An 18,197-nucleotide genomic window follows, 5' to 3' on the forward strand; every position below is an offset into this window, starting at 1 on the left:
CTTTTCAACTTTTTTTGTGGATCTTTCAAGTTGGCTCTGAAAAAAATTTCAAAGTATTTATTTTAAAAACTGCTAATTTTTTTTTTACTTTTTTTAAAAATATTCATCTTCATGAACTCGTAAAAATCGCTGTAAGTAACAGGAAACCACGTTTCGATAGTACTGTGAAATCAAAATCCACTCATCATTTTTCTCTCTAATACCAGACCTGTTCATTACAGCACACTCATTCACGGATTTTTAATCAAATTATGTATATATCGTATCTTGACGCCTTGTTTTAGATGTACCCAAATAATTCCATGTTGTTTGTATGATACAAAAGGAAAAATGCACATCTTCAGCCAGTGGCGTAGCCAAAGGGGGGTTTTGGGGGTTACAACCCCCTCCCCTTTGGCACGCGTGTGACGTCACGAATCACGATATTGAGAATGATGCCTTCAGTTTCTATGTCTCTAAAACAAAGTTTGCCTAATTTTAAACGAAACTGCATTAAAAGAGCGAGTTTTGCCAATACCAAACATTCGAATATCTCAGCCAGGAATTAGCAACAAGAAAACATAAAGACTTAGCTTTATTACCGAAAAATGCCCAAGAAAACATGATCTTATCCTTTTGCTATGCCACCGGACAGCACTATTTTACAGGAATATTTATACCCATATTTTTGTTGAAAATGCTCTCAGAATGCACCGAATTCAAAGTAATTTTTAAAAAATTTCTGGGGGAGGCCCCCCAGAACCCCCGCCGCTGGGTGTCGTCTTCAGCTCATTGTGGATCACTAAGTTCTCAGATTTTCCGGTAGTGGATCATGGCCAAAATTATTTGGCCATCCCTGAGAACGCCAATCACACCCACAACCAACTCTCCCAAACGATCTTAAATGTACCAAATGTAACCGAACTTTTAAAGCCAAGATTGGACTAATTAGCCATTTAAGAACTCACCGTTAGCTTTTATTTTATTGCGAAGGCCATCATCCTCGAAGACGAGGGATAGCCATCATACTTTTCTACGAAAAAATGTTGAAATTCTATTTTTCTTGTCAAACCTCTTAAAGGTAATGCAAAAAGTTTCGTGCACATTTTTATACTTAAGTAATGTGCTTGAGACATGTCCCAGTGCTTGGCTTGAGCTAAAATTGCGTTATTTAGCTAACAGTGCGTGTACCGTATTTGTAATCTGTAGATTGCTGCAGTTTGAGCAATTTGAGAGGTCGTCATTTCGATAATTTGAGTTCGGTTCCCACCCTTGCCATTACTCTTTTTTCTTTAATTACCAAACAAAGTGTAAAGCAAGTATCAAATCTCTGGCTAAGTGCTAGAAGTTTGCAATCTCTGGCTAAGTGCTCACAGTGATTGCAGTCAGGTGGTTCATACGAAAAAACATCTTATGTTTAAAGTGTTTTCAATCAAAATACTCCATCTGCTGCAGCAACCTACAGATACACGTACGGTGCAACTCTAATAATTTCAAAACCATTGCTGTTTCACATGAAGACTGCATTGAAAACGTATGAATTGAATACCCTTTAAAAATGCTGTGGTCAGGTTTTCACTCGCTATGATGTGATAAACTCCAACATTTCTTTCTTTCTATCATTGAAAAGAGTATGTTGAAAGTTGAAACTTTTCATACAATACTTTATTCTAGAAATCCCAAATATAACCATTTTTGCTATAATCAGTCAAAGTTGTATCTCGAATGAGTGATTACATGAATGCAAACTTAGAAAAGTGTCTTGTAAATAACTCAACTGTGACCAAAGTTGCTAAAAAGTGGTACAGTATATGACAATCATGGTGCGGCCTAATTTGTCACATTTTGACTTTCGTTACTGTCAGACTGAAATTTTCTAAGATTTTTTTGCGTTTTGCTATGTCGGATTGATATAAAATCTTTTTGTTGCCTTGGGGAAGCGGTAAAAATGAGACAATCTACCCTAAGTTAAAAAAACGTAAATCTGACTGTTAGCAAGCACTTGGGTAACAGTCTGAAATTGTCTGAATCAAATTGTGTTTGTTTTTCAAGGCCTGGTGATGTTAAAACCCAATTTGTCATCTGGGGAAAACTGTAAAAAGACGTTGAAATATTTTTTTTTGAGAAAATTTTATTCTAGTTCAGGTCCTTAGGGGAATCTTTAGGCTAAACGTGTTACACGTTGTTTTTTTGCATATTTTTGCAGTTGATCAACCCAACTTTGATTTTAGTGGGTGCCGCAACTTTTTGGGTCACGTGATCACCCCAAAATCGGAGATTTCCCCAGAAATCACGTTTCAGCTCTTTTTACGTCATTTTTGTGCAATTACATATTCGATTTTTGTATATTTTAACTTAAAAAGCACATACTAATAAGTGAGACAAAATAAACACAAAATAATTTAATTGATGACGTCATTGTGACGTCATCAAATATATTTTTTTGCTTTTTTAACCTATTTTGGTCGTTTGCTGTTGGTTTTAGTTGGAGTACCGGTTACTAAAACCATTTCACAATTCCTAAAAGTAGTTTCGTCATGATTGCGTCTTTTATGACGTCATCATTACATTATTAAAACTGGACAACTTCAAATTCAGGAACCAAAGGTAAGTTTATTCCGAAAAAAGCGATCAAATACTCTCATTATTAGTTTTGCAAATGCTTAAAATTTTACAATTGCAAGCAATAACAATAATTCCAGTACAGTATGACGCAATAACGACGTCATCAAGGGAATAACCAGAAGAGCAGCTACCAGGGGTGAATTTCCCTTTTGGTCATGCCACTTTAAAATTTAAAATAATTATGTAGCCCTAATTATGATCTACAAATCCAATTAATACACGACCCCAGATGATGCAATGTCAGAGTCTTAACACTGCTAATTCAAGATGAAAAAACTAGCGGTTTTCGATGTTAAATTCCTACCATACGTAATTTGATATTAAAAAATTCGTGTACGACAAGTTTTTTCAAGTTACAAGATAGAGTTTAGAAAGTCAAAAGCATTTCTTGAATGATGATTGTGGATTGGAGATGAAACGTCAATGTGGATTGAAGATGAAACATCAGAGAGGATTGGATATTTTGTGGTCGAATTGCATGTTTCGTACTCGCATGAACAAAGACTTGTGCATTTTATGGATTTTTTCTTACAGGGACATCGAGAGCCACAAGTAGACTGACAAAACGGAACAAGCTGATTTGCATCATTATGTTTCCAACCCCAAGCTAAAGGAGAAGGTAGTTGCTGAACATTTACGAGGCTTGATTTCCGTATTTCAGCTTGATGTATCGCTCTGCGTGTATGTTGCATCAAAGCAGCTGACGTTGGTGGCAGCTTTTCAATAGTGCAACCATTGGTAAACATCATATAACGGCATTCGTCTACATCCGTGATAGTAGGACCATTGCCATAAAGAGCTATGACATACTTTTGTATGTCATTTATAGAACTAGGTGAGCTAGAGAAATTCAGAGAGTTAAATAAGCCACACATTGCGGTAAGATTAAGCATCCAACAATCCCAAGCCTTTTTTTTCGAAGACGAAACAGTATCACAGATTGTGATAGCATAAAACAAAGGTAAAGAAGCGCAAATCATCTGAGATTGAGGTGAAGATGAAACAATATCATGGATTGGAATGAAGCGAGTTTTTTCTCCAACTCCAAATTCAACCCATAGTTTACAGATTTCTAACTTGTCAAAACACGAAATTGCAATAATTACCACATCAGTATCTATTGTTTTGACTATGGCATCGGATTTTCCATGTTTCACATGGAGAAACATACGGGTGTCTGCCTCTTCGTGATCACATGGAGAAACATCAGACATGTCCAATGTTTGATTGTTAAGAGCTGTATCTAATGATGTTACAACAATCGTAAACAAGTTTGGATCGACTGAAGTTATCACAGCTTGTTGAACCAGTTGATATAACGCAGTTTTGTTGCTGTCATTTCCCAAAAACTCAGACCAGTTGAGAGGAAAACGAGTATTACTTGTGACAGCCACGTAACATCCAGACCCTGTTTCTTGCAGAAGATAGGCCTCAGATAGCTACTGCCATCACAGAACATGCCAATGATGCCAGCAGTGTGATGTCAGCCGGTTATGAAGTAGTGAAAGAATCTGCCTCGAAAACCGATCACTACGTCCTTGATGGAGGGTTCTTGTTGCATCGAGTGCCATGGAAACTGGAGACAGTTATGGGTCTATTGCACAGTCGTATGCAGATTTTACCATTCGTCATTATCGCTTAGCAACGGTGGTCTTTGATGGATATGGTGGTCCGTCTATCAAAGACAATACCCATCAAAGACGCGGCATGAACGTCCACCCGGTTGTTCACTTTACTGTAGACACCGAGTTCATTGGAAAGAAGGAGCAGTTCTTGCCTCGAGCTTCCAACAAGGAAGGATTAATTTCTGCTCAACTGAGGAATAGAAGCTGCAATGTGATGAACGCTCCAGGTGATGCAGATGTTGACATCGTCAAGACGGCAGATGGACAGTCCTCATCGACATAGTACGGCTTTAATTGGTGAAGACACAGACCTTTTAATATTGATACTACGCTATGCTGACACTGACCCAGACATTAAAGACCTCTACTTCCGCTCCGAAAAGGCTTACGCAATCAAAATACACGACATCAACAAACTTAAAGCAATCATCGGACCAGACATAATTATGCTTACAGCTCCTCTTCATTCATGCATTCACCGGTTGTGATTCAACGTCAAGGATATTTGGTATCGGGAAGAAGACGCTTTCAAGAAACTAGTGAAAAGTCAACCAATAATCAAAGAATGTGCAAATTGCTTTATTCTCCCAAATCAGACAAACCACATCATTAAGGATCTTGGAAACAAAGCTATGACCGTTATGTTTGGCAACGATAACAGTAACCTAGAAACACAGCGATACAATACATTGGTCAAGAAAATTAAAACAGCCAAATCCTTTGTTCACCCTGAACGCTTGCCACCTACATCATCCTTTACCAAATTCCACTGCCTCAGAGTTTACTACCAGATTATGGTCAGGATGGGTAGGCTACTGACGATGGTATGGATGCTCTAGACTGGGGATGGAAAGTAGACAATAATCAGATGGTTCCAATCATGACGGACATGAAAGCTGCCCCGGACAACCTACTGAAAGTGATCACTGCAATTGCGAATCGTGTTCACCTCACTGTAGTTGCCGGAGATATGTGCTACCATACCATGCTGGATGTGGACCATGCCAAACTGGTTCATGTGTCCATACAGCAATCACATAATTACAGACGATGACATCGAGAGTCACAGCGATGAGCATTAGTAATACTTGATCCATTTGCTTTCTTTACGCTGATTATGTCAAGAGTCTACATGACCACATCGTATGAGCTCTTTATGCCTGCTCAGTTAACCCAAATACATATAGAAATTTACCGGGTTTATTAATAAACAATACATTGTTATTGTACATTTTTAATTGTTTTGGCAGCCATCTTGGATTGCCATATTGAATTTATAGGCTATCAGATAATTTAACAATTCTGAGAATGGTCTCATTGACTTCACAAGGTATAAAAACCTAGATATAGACACCAAAACTACACGTTTTGGTCATATGATAACCTAGTTATGGTCAATTTACTGTCATTTTAATGGTTTGGCAGCCATCTTGGTTTGCCATATTGAATTTATAGGCTATCAGATAATTCAACAATTCTGACAATAGTCTCATTGACTTCACAGGGTATATAAACCTAGATATAGACATCAAAACTACATGTTTTGGTCATATGATGACCTGGTTATGTTCAATTTACTATGTTATTTTAATGGTTTAGCGGCCATCTTGGATTGCCATATTGAATTTATAGGCTATTAGATGAATTAACAATTCTGAGAATGGTTTCATTGACTTTACAGGGTATAAAAACCTAGATATAGACACCAAAACTACATGTTTTTGTCATAGGATGACCTAGTTATGGTCAATTTACTATTATTTTAATGGTTTGGCGGCCATCTTGGATGGCCATATTGAATTTATAGGCTATCAGATAATTCAACAATTCTGAGAATAGTCTCATTGACTTCACAGGGTATAAAAACCTAGATATAGACACCAAAACTACATGTTTTGGTCATTTGATGACCTAGTTATGGTTAATTTACTATGTTATTTTAATGGTTTAGCGGCCATCTTGGATTGCCATGTTGAATTTATAGGCTATCAGATGAATTAACAATTCTGAGAATGGTTTCATTGACTTTACAGGGTATAAAAACCTAGATATAGACACCAAAACTACATGTTTTTGTCATATGATGACCGAGTTATGGTCAATTTACTGTTATTTTAATGGTTTGGCGGCCATCTTGGATGGCCATATTGAATTTATAGGCTATCAGATAATTCAACAATTCTGAGAATAGTCTCATTGACTTCACAGGGTATAAAAACCTAGATACAGACACCAAAACTACATGTTTTGGTCATATGATGGCCGAGTTATGGTCAATTTACTGTTTTGTTCAATGGTTTAGCGGCCATCTTGGAAGCTATCTTGAAAATAACCACTTTCCGGAAGTTGGATTCCTTAAGATTTTGAATATGTTAGTACTGACACTCAATACTAATCAAATCAGTTGAAAAACCATTGGTAACTTATTGTAACCAAAAAAGTAACACCAACAACAAACAAGCGACTACAATAAGAAAAAAACAAGCAAAAAATTAATACATGACGTCATTAATAACATAATTTTGTGCGATTTTTATCTCGTGTATTTTGTAGTGGCAGTCAGTCCAAATGTAAAAAAATAACGTATCTAATTGCATAAAAATGCCGTGAAAAGAGCTCAAAATTGACTTGGGGGGAGTCCCCGATTTGGGGGTGATCACGTGACCCAAAAAGTTGCGGCACCCACTAAAATTGAAGTTAGATTCATCAGCTACAAAAAAATGCAAAAAAACAACGTGTAACACGTTTAGCCTAAAGATGCTCATTTTTGCCCCTAAGGGCCTGAACTATTCAGATAGTTTGCAAAATGTGGAACAGTCTCAAAGAATAATTTTTTTGGGGGTACATAACAAATCAGACCGTATTTTTAGATAGCCCATTAACCGTGTAACAATAAAAGGTAGGCATCTGCTACTTTGTAAGTAGCGCGCTACCGCTACTCCGATCAAAAGTACCTCTCACTACCAATACTTTTCCTACTACTTTTATCTTAAACCGTCTCGAGGGAGCACTATTCAACTACCTTGTGATGTCAAAATGAATGATATCATTCGTTTACACTACCATATTATTGTCATCATAGAAAACGCGTTCTGGGTGAAATGTAGGCCTATTATGCACGTAATGGCCCGAAAATTGCTACGGAATTAAAAAAATCGCCGAAAAAGGCTGTCGCCGAATAGGGAACTCGCCGAATCGGATTCGCCGAATAGTAGCAGACCCTATTATGCATCTCACAAAAACACAAACATTTCAAAATGCTGACTCCTGCTCGTCATCTTGCCCTTGCAAGTTGGTGTGTAGTTGGTTGTTGGTGTAAGTTGGAGTGTAATCTTTACTATTAACAAATCTATCAGTTTATCAGTAGTATTCTCCTTTTTCTTTTTTACCCCACATATTGCTCTCACTAATTGCCCTTTCCATTGTTCTCAGAATTGTCACTTCACTCTCTCTTATTATCCATGTCTCGCTTCCCCACAACACTGCTGGTCGTACACTACTCCGATACGCCTTCCGTCCTTCCCCTTTATTTTTAACGATTTTTTTTCCGTATAGCATTTCTCCATTTTTTATAAACTTTGCCCAAAATCAGTCTTGCCCTTCTTGTCACAATTGCTTCGCATCTACTGCTTCCATTTATCTGATTACCTAAACAGCAGAAGTATGTCACTGTTTCAATTCCATGACAAACTCTCAATGCGATCTTTAACCAAATCCCTTCCTTTATCACATTTTCCACAAACTAAACACTCTGCCAATCTTGCTGTAACCCTCTTCGTGGTGTTACATCTTGCATTCTGATTACAATAACAGCCTGTCTAGTGTCATGCACAATACCGAAATGTTTTTACTTCCAAGTATCCCTTTCTTTCATATCTTATTCATGGAGGCGCTATCCATCAAGCATTATATGGTGTCATGTTTTTTTTTTCAGATCAACAAGCACGGCTGCTAATTCTGGTCAACAGCATTGAAGAAGATCCTTTCTACCACAAAGCAGCCAATGTGTTAGCTTCCATGTTGGGAGGGGAGCACTTTTTCAATCTGTGGCAACTTAGCATCAAAGAGCACGAAGATTGGATAGCAAACCGGTTGCAGCGTTGTCACCACGTCGTGTTCATCTGCACACCAACAGGCAAGCGCCGTTGTGATAAGTTCATGGCGTGCAAAGGCGTTGTTGTTGACGCTTTCATAGCAGGAGTATACAGGTATGTGAGAGATACTGAAAAAGTTAGAGCCACTGCTGTTTACTTTGATGGGCACGCGAGGCTTTGTGTTCCGGAAAGTCTTTCTCATCACGTAAAGCAGTTTCAAATAACAGAGAAATATAACAAATTTGTCCAACACATTAAAAACAATGTATTTGTCCCGCAAAGGTACAGTGAGCTTGATCAGTTGAAAGACATTGTAGAAAATATAAGATCCGTTGAATCAACGCAGTGTTCGTCTAAAGTTGAACACGCTTTTCACGATTGCCATTATTCCATGCATAAACATTCGTCCATACCAACCGTATGTTCTTCTTTTGATGAAGTAAAGTCAATCAATGATAAAAATGAAGTTGTTTGTAGATCTTTGGAAAAGGACTCCGGTATATTTTAAAAATCAACGAGACATAAGTATTGTCATTTTTATCTATTCAATAATTTGTTGTACCATAAAACATATGATCGTCAACCAAGAATGAAGTTGAGTAACATCATTTTATACTACGCAGATAACAAACGAATAAATTCACGCAGATTGACTAAGTTACTTCAGCTTGGTGAGGGACGAGGTTACTATTTAAATGCTAAAATCTCAAACAATTGTTTTGTATTTAGTGTTTGATATTACTTTTGTTTGGTATTACTTTTCTGACGAAGGCACATCCCTGCGATAACCACATTTCCAACTCTATTCTCACTTGTCTGTTATATATGTTTATGGTACAGTAAATTCTCTTAATGTCTCTTCTAAATATATTTTATTTAATTTTGTTATGCCATTTTGTACCAACTTGTTGAATTTTCAATGTTTTCTCGTTGACTGTGGTCATGACATTTAATTGCACCTGTAGACATTTTGTGTGAAATAATCCAGTAGAATATTTTCACTTACATAACATATAATAACAACATGATGTTTTTGGTTAACGGCCATTCGTTTGCCAAATCTACAAGCTTGGCCTATTCTCTTTTGTTGGTAGATACTTGATAGATATCCGAAGACCGATGTGACGCTGTATTCGCAATGACATCACCTCCTTCAGGCTCCCTGCCATCAACTCACCTGAGTCACCTTTTTAAGTTTTTGCTAAACCGCTTGAAATTGTTCCTTTCATGAAACTGCGTCACATTTATATTTGTAGTGATGAAATATTGTATGAAAATTTTGTCACTGATAAAGTACAGGAGTGTGTTTTGTGATCGATACCGGAATTTGTTTTAAATACGTTATGTTTTTGTTTTTTTGGACGGGATCATACGCACTTAGTTTTATTACATTATTTTCACGGATATTCTCATTACTATTCAACTACTGTATTTCTGCTGTGATGTTTGAATATATGCAGATTGGTATTTTCACTGTTCGACTGTTCGTAGCATCCCAATTGCTTCCAACCGTTTTTATTGCATTTCTGCTGATGTGCTTTAATATACTTTATTTGGTCTTGAAGGAAAAAAATCGAGTATAGCGGAAATTTTTTACCAGATTTGACCCAGGATATCGGACATCTGAGTGTCATGTGTTCAAGCACTTTGTCACAATCAATATGTGAAGACTCACGACAGGCTACATTATAATAATAATAGCAGCATTTATATAGCGCCACATCCACAGTGCAAACTATGCTTCTGGGCGCTGTACATGACAATGATGATAATAACAGGGTTGCCACACGGCATAAAATCATAAAAATCATAAAATCCTTCCAAAAACACCGTGTGGCATAAAAAACTTATAAAAATCATACTTCATCATAAAAAGTCATAAATTTTTTGAAAAATCATGGTATTTCAATAATTATATGATGCTAAATATTTTTTAAACTTTTGTTTGATTGTTGTTTCAATTGCCAATCTGTTATAAACACATTAAAAAAGCATCATTCTTTGCGTGTTTGTTTATCTGCAACGACAACAAAAGTGATTACTGCAGCTAACTGCATGGTTTAACCAATTGGTTATGGATATTATATACTGTAATATGTCGGACTGTCTGTAGACTTGGTCTGATTTGTTGTTTGGCAGTTGAAAACTACCGGTATTCAACTAACTTGATTGTGGAAGGATAGTTTTATCAGTAGGCTATGTATTCAAGACTAACCATGTTTATCCGATCAGCACAGGAGCACCAGAAATTTAATTTTCCCTGAACTCCTTCTTGCCGTAACTCACACAATTGCACAATATCAATTTCCTAGTATTTCGGTTCCTGTGCTAATTGGATGCGGCGAAATGATTTAATTTTGTGCATTTTTATCTCAGAAATTATTTAGAGTAGGATAATGGGTAAACATGAGTTTCAATTTTCCTGGGAGGGTACTTACCATGGATTGATCATGTGAAGAATGATGTATAGGCCTACCAAGCATTTTGTAGGCAATGTTAAAAACGGTTAGGATTGATGGCAGTGGTGTTGCAAAAGTTAAATCTCACATTCCGCATCATTGCAACGCATTTTTGTTTTGGCTGGCAATAGCACAGTAGAGCTTTCTGCAGCAAAACCAGAAATTCTTGTTTAGGAAGACGAAGTGGTTAATGCCGAGATTCTTCAGGCATTGTATTTTGTTCAGTATAATTACTCGTTTTTGAGTGCTAATCCTGATAGTAAGAGGTTTCAACTAATATTTCCGGATTCAATAATTGCACAAAACTATGGACAAGCTAAAACAAAAGTTAAATATAACATTCAGTTCGACAATGCTCCTTTTCTTAAAGCAGAATTGATTTATGAGGTGCGCAACACACCATTCTCTTTCAAATTTGATGAAACAACAGCCTCTCAAGTCAAAAAGAAATACGGCGATTATGTGCAGTATTGGAGTAACAAACAAAATGAAATTATTAGTGCTGATTGTGGTTCATTGTTTCTGGGCCATTGCAACAGTGACCTTCTTCTGGAACACTTGGGACAGTTTATGCAAAGCCTTTCTTTAAACCCACAATTGATTTTGGGCATTGGAATGGATGGGCCAAATGTAATTTTAAGTTTTGAAAGAAAACTAAAGCAAGGTGTATTTGGAAGAAACGTTGCAAACTACCATGCTTAACGTTGGGATCTGCACACTCCATCCAGTTCACACAGCTTTTCGAAAATGAGTTGTTAGTTTGATATTGATACCTTTTTTCACAACCTGCATTCTTTTTGAAGTTGTCCGGTGCAATGCGTGAGGACTATAATCGAATGGCAGATGTAACCGATATTGCAGCACACTATGTCACTCATCACACTGAAACTAGATGGTTAACGATGAAATATGTTGCAGTACGTATATTAGAACAATATACCAACCTAAAGCAGAATTTCTTAAACTTCCTTCCAAAGCAGAAAAATTTTCATTTATCAAGAAAACCGCAAGGTATGAGAGCAGTGTGCAAATGCTCTGAAAGATCCCCTAACTGAAGCATCAATTTTCGGCGGTTAGCATGAAATTTTCATAAAATTTGGGATAAAATCATAAAAAATTGGCATAAATTTTCACTCCATTTTGTCATAAATTCATAATAAAATGTAACTTTTTAAAGTGGCAACCCTGTAATAATTAAATACCCTACTTTCGGTCATAATGTTCAGTAAAATAGAACGTTTTCAGGCGAATTTTGAATTATTATGTATCTTAACCAAACGTACAGTTTTAATTGTATAATTCTTACGAAATGTTATTATCAGTTACTGTCCTGTAGTGACCTTTGATTGCGAAATCCTTATATAATGTATTAAAAAAAAATCAAACACTTCGCATTGAAATAAAAGCAAGAAAAAAAAAGGTATTTTTGTCGATTTAGGCTAAGTGCGATTGATACAAACTTGTCTGGCAGCCCTTCTTAAAAACTGACTAGGCTTGATTGCTGGCCAACGTTTAATTTTTATGTCAAAAACTAAGTAATTTATTATTAAAAACTATTGCGCTGGTTTAATTAAATTGATTTATACCGATACAACACACACTAATCCAGAAAAGTTTAAAAAACAACTGAATTTAAAACAAAAAATTTTAGGACAAACTTTGAACCGATTTGATAATGGGCAGCAAACAAGATGTTACACAATAGAATGTAAAACAATTAATGCACATGGCTTACTAATCGTTGTTTGATAAATTTTCTACCGTACTGTACTTCAATTGGTTCATTGGATAGTAATTTACTTTCCTCATCCCTATTCTTTCAAAGCTGAGGCTGGCGAGTCAATTGCTTGTTTGCTACATGCGGCAACCGCAGACTTGGATTCTTGATATGGGTTTCTTTGAATTGTTCTGTCTTTGCTAATTCTTTATCAATTTCGAAAATTTTTGAACTGAAATGACCACAGTTAAATTCCTTTCTTAATTTGACTAAAATTAGCTATTCTCCAGGCCTAAGTTTTTCTTTAATCCAATTTATATATTTAGACCTGGAGAGCAAAATCTTTGCCGCTTACTTTGTTAAAGCGCGGGGAAAAAAAGGAGTGGTAGGCTATTATTGTACGGTTTGGGCTTGGCGAGGCGAGTGGCGGCTTTTGAGCTCCTTTGGAATATTTTGTTTGGCGTATATTTCAAGTTTTCACAGATTGGCCTACTATGAAAAATCAAGACAATAATCTTTCTTCACGTAGGCTATGCAACTTCTGTTTCATGATCGTTGGAACTATCATTTAAGCTTATTTCCAGCGTCTCATTAAAGCTTGTTGTAGGCAGTTTACAAACCTGAGATAGAGGGACGCCGGAACGATTTTAGAACGATAGTTTTAGGATGAGATATAGCGATAATGCTGGGCAACTCGTTCGTTTTCCCGCTATTAACCATGAAAGTCGAAATGTGAAACAGATGAATGATCGAAATAGCTTGAACAAGAAGAAACAAAAGATAAATTTCACATTCATAGCATCACAATCTGCTGCAAAGTATAAAATGTGTCCACGGGATAATTTGTGTGGGCCTACTGTAGGCTATAGGCCCTATAATTAGGCTAAAAGCGAATAGCAGAAGTTGTTAGCCTATATTGCAAAATGTGCAGTAGCTTACATGACCTTAAAAGGGCACCATTGCCTCCCATCCAGAGAAAATTTGAGGGCAGGGGGCATTCGCCCCCTGCTTCCGGCGCCCCTGTTGTGACAGCTTCATTAGAATCACGTATCCAACCGCCAAACCAAGACAATTTTAAAGTTTGGTACGCACCGTAATTAGGCTACCAAATGCTATAGCACAGCTTTTGATAGCCTGCAGTAACTTTCATTTTGGTAACACTCAGTAGATTTGTGAAGAAAGGGGCGTTCTTCCCGGCTATCAGCACAAGGCTGAGCACTCACTAGTACAGCGAGCAGCTGCGATTCGCCAACCATAACGGTGTAGCTTCCACGCTAGCCATTCAGACCATTTGAAATTCACAATTTGCTAGCTTTCAATAAATCATTTGCAAGTTTCCTTTTGTGTATTAGAAAGTTGTAAGATTCGATTTGTAAGTTGTACGCTAATAGATTTCGCCAAACAATAGTGGTTAAAATGCAAGAATGGGAAATGCTGTCATTAGGCTACAAGAAGTGGAAACCTGTTTCGCTGAAGTTCAGCATCATACCATTTCATGCAAGTCATGTCACGCTACATTTGCTACAGTACAAGAACTGAGGCAACGTCAAACTGCTAAGCATAAAGTAAGAAGTATACAAAAGGTGGCTGGCTACGGACGAAGACGCTAACAACCTTCTTCACAAAGCAATTGCGCTGGCAGAAAACCGCGGAATAAATATCATACTACCGAACCCACCACTGGCATTCATAAAACAATTAGGCTACTAGACGAATATTTGACAAACCACAACAACATGCTGTACTCAAAATACGCTCACGTAGTAGGTGATGCAGCAAGTATATTTGGACTAGGCTATAACAAAGCGATGCTGCATTCATTCGGTTAAAAATTTTTGATGACGTTGTAGATTTCGAAGAGGATTCCAAAGAAATAACTTGCGTGCCAGGAATAGATGTAAGAGAAACAGGTAAGCCGCCAAAATTAAATCAGGAATGGATATTCATATATCAGTTCCCGATATGCCACATTTTTTGTGACACAATGTAATTGTTTCATTTTTGGAGTTCAGTGCTGTTTTGAGTGTTCTTCGCTTTTCTTCTTTTTAAAGGTTCATTGCAAACCTCAGTCCACGCGTTCTTCTAGCCGAAAGTGGTGTTTCCACTGTGAATTTGCTTTACCGATTTTCGATGAGATAAAGCAGTGATATTACTACAATTATAAGCAGTGATATTACTACTGTAGTTAGCCTACTTGATTAATGTCGGGATTACTGAATCGTCTGTTTGATGCTCTCTGTGAATAATAGAGATGTAACTTATTATGCCTTTACACTACAAATAAAACAAAATTCATGTGTCGTATCAATTTGGAAAGTGCCGAATGTTTCCATAGAAAATAGGTTTGGTTGGTTTTTGAATCTTTATCCTCGGACTGACAAAGCCTTGATAGGTTATTCCTGGTAGTTTCGCATACCTACTTGTAGACTGTAGAGGCTATTGACGCAGGGCCGGTTATCGAGATTGGCAGAGTAAAGTTTTTCGATTGTTGAAGTCTTGCTGCCGGGGAACTATTCCATTCACTAGATGCCGCTGAATAGAGAGCAGTGCTGAAATGCGTTGTTCAAACGCACACCCGGTGAGTCGAACCAGCGAGGCGTAGTCTTGAGCCGGGCGCGTAACCACTGAGCTAACGGGGCGGACAAAATTGCTTACCAGATTACCAAACGTTGCCTCCAGCACGTCTTGAGTAAGGATGCCCATAGAAATGTATTCGTATCCACGATTAAGCAAGTGCTTGCACAATGCAGCCATGTTCAGGGTAGTAAAGATTAACCCCTCCAAGGTTGATTTAGCAACCACTCGCTTCTCCTCACCAGGATGAGCGGATACTTCATTCTAAACAAAGAAACAAGTTTAAACTAAACATAAGAGTACAGTAGGCTTGTAATGCTTGTTTGCCAACTTAATGTTGAAGTAGTAGTAGGAAGTTCATAGCGCTTTTTACAACACAGTCAATGAAATAATAAGTCACGATAAAATAATATTTTTCATAAAATATTGCAAAACCACATTGTGCTCCTATCAAAGTAAACATGACTGTTGCTCAAGAACATATCTGGCTTAGCAGCCAAAGCTGTATCAATTTGAGATGCACACATGCTACTCATCATTGACAGAAATAATTGCTAAATCAAGCAGGTGGAATTTTTTTGGAACCAGTGCTTGTGAGTAACCACTTACTAAGATATTCAAATAATGTGGAGTGACATAAATCTGTGTTCAACTGAGACAAATCTGGACATCTCCAACCACTGTATGCCACATACTTTGTCTCCAGATTTTCATTAATTGACACACTGCGGAAAAATATGCTTATCAGTAACCAAGCAGTTAGGTTTCATATGGAAGTTAATTGTATCAAACCATAACTAATCACCCAAGTCTTTGTAATGATAATAACAACAGCATTTTTTACAGCACCATGTCCACAGTGCAAAATATGCTCCTAGCAAAATAGAATGTATCAAGCAAGTTTTGACTTTGTGAAAGTTTTCATCTTTCACCATACCACAAAAATGTATGATGTTGATACCTGTTGCTAGGTTCTGCTTTCTTTTCTGATTTATTACAAAGAAAATGTAGAATCCATCTATCTGAAATAAAGTATATGGTGATTCTCCTAACCACGAATTTTTGGTAAAATAACCCGAAACGCCAATTTCAAAATAAACAGGCTAATGTTTGTTTAAACTCAAAAACTGAAATGGCACAGGTAAGAAGATTGCTATCCCTATTTCTGCACTAAAAATTAGACCAAAACCGCTTTTCAGGTTTCAATTAGTACGGTAGGTATGAAGGAGCTAACCATATCAAATGGAAGCAAATTTATTCCAAAATAAACGTGCAATTGAAAGATTTGTTGTATCCACGAATTTCCCCAACTGCGCATTTACGCAATAAGGATTTTTCCAATTCCGCAAAAATCCTGCTCCCAATTCACGATCTTTGTCCGTATTTGCAAAGTTGATGGAGTTTTCGCCTGAAATAAATTGTTTTGTTAGGTAGACGCAAGTAACTATAGGCTAAGTGGATTACCTCTAAAAAATATATATATTCAAAATTAAACAGTGGGTGATGAAAAATATCTCGTGTTTCGGAAAAAAAATCGTGGTTAGGGGAATCACTATATAGCCTAGATTATATATATACAATTTAGAATATCCCACATATCAGATAGCTTCAATCAGGGATTGGCTTCATTTCGTAAACAATTGCAAGTAAGCTTTTTGGAATAGGGCATTACCCTTCATCTGAGATGACAGTTTGGAATAAGAAGATTCCAGATTGTGTAAAGTTGAATGTCGAACACTTACAGGTAAAGCCTTGTGTTTGACTGAAGACTTGTAATGTAATGCATAATTGCATTTTTTATCAAAACTAAATATAGAAGCATAAAATCAACAGCAATCACAGACTGTAGCCTACCTTTATACTTCTGCACTTCTCCGACAAAAATTTGGTAGGAAGAGTTCCACAAAAGTCCAGCCAAGATCTGGACGTCTTATAGAAAACAGTGAACGTTTTTGTTCTCAGAAGAGTGTCTGAGAAGAAGGATTGTGGCTACAATCTACCAACGGATAAAGAAGAAGAAGATGCCACCGTCCGGGCACTGGCCTACGCGGACGACATCTGCCTCGTAGCTTCCGACCGCGAGCAGATGAACTCTTTACTCTCCACGTCGGAACCTTTCTCCAACTGGTCCGGGCTACGGTTCAACCCACGAAAGTGCAGCACCCTGTCATACAGGAGAGCGTCCAAGTCCCGTCTGGAAGCGGACACCGAACCCTTCTATCTCTCGGGAGAGAAGATCAAGGTGTTGCCGAAGGGCGAGACTTATAAATATCTGGGCGCTCGAACCGGTTACGCCTCGGACTCTTCCCTCACCAAACCTTTCCTGTCAACCCTAGAGAGCCACATCACGGCTCTCTTCCACTGTTTCCTGACCCCCAGCCAGAAACTCGTGGCGCTAAACTCTATCATCCTTCCGTCCGTGTCGTACCATCTTCGCGTGCGACGCTTTAAGCAGGCCGAGTTGCAGGCGATCGACCGCCTGGTGTCCCGATGTCTGAAGGTGGCCTGGCGTCTACCGGTCCGAACCTGTGGGGCGTTCGTCCACACAAAACCGGTCTCGGGTGGCTTCGGCGTGATGAACGTGTGCCGCGAAGGCGACATACTGACAATCGCCCAGGCCTTCAAGATGCTTTCGTCACCTGACGGCGTCGTGTCCGCCATCGCGCGAGGTCAACTGCGACGTCACGCCTGTGCGAAGTTCAGCACCAAAGAACCGGCTACGACCACCCTGGCCAGCTTTCTGAACGAAGAGAAACCCCCAGACGGTGTTCGTTCGAGGCCGAGTCCGCCAGGCGGAAGCCTGTGGGCCCGAGTCCCGGCGGCCACGCGTCGATTGAACGTGCGCTGGTCCGCGCTGCAGGACGGCGGCCTCGAGTTGGCCGCGGGGAGCTCCAAAGTCATCCCGTCCACCCGAAAGAAACTAGTGCCGGTCCTCCACCAGCTCACGGACCTGTGGTGGAGGAAGCAGTGGGAGTCCAAACCTGACCAAGGCAAAACGGTCAGCGCCCACTGCTTGTCCGAGTATTCGAACTCTTGGACACGGCACCCGGAGCTCCTCGGATCCGCGGACCGGATATTCGCGTACAAGGCCCGTCTGAACCTGTTGCCCTTGGCCAAACAAGCA

At 38.4% G+C, this 18,197-nt stretch overlaps 1 protein-coding gene across 1 annotated transcript in view; it reads left to right on the forward strand.

The window, feature by feature from the left end:
* The window catches only part of LOC145769541 (uncharacterized), an 87,314-nt gene extending 75,183 nt beyond the window's left edge, over positions 1-12,131 (forward strand). Inside the window, exon 9 of the mRNA XM_082581192.1 lies at positions 8,164-12,131. Within this exon, the coding sequence (XP_082437318.1) occupies positions 8,164-8,831 (668 nt within the window). The 3' untranslated portion in view covers positions 8,832-12,131. The remainder of the gene's footprint in view (positions 1-8,163) is intronic.
* The last annotated feature ends 6,066 nt before the right edge of the window (positions 12,132-18,197 follow it).

Source organism: Aplidium turbinatum, chromosome 4, assembly GCF_918807975.1.
Source record: "Aplidium turbinatum chromosome 4, kaAplTurb1.1, whole genome shotgun sequence".
Taxonomy (NCBI): Eukaryota; Metazoa; Chordata; class Ascidiacea; order Aplousobranchia; family Polyclinidae; genus Aplidium; species Aplidium turbinatum.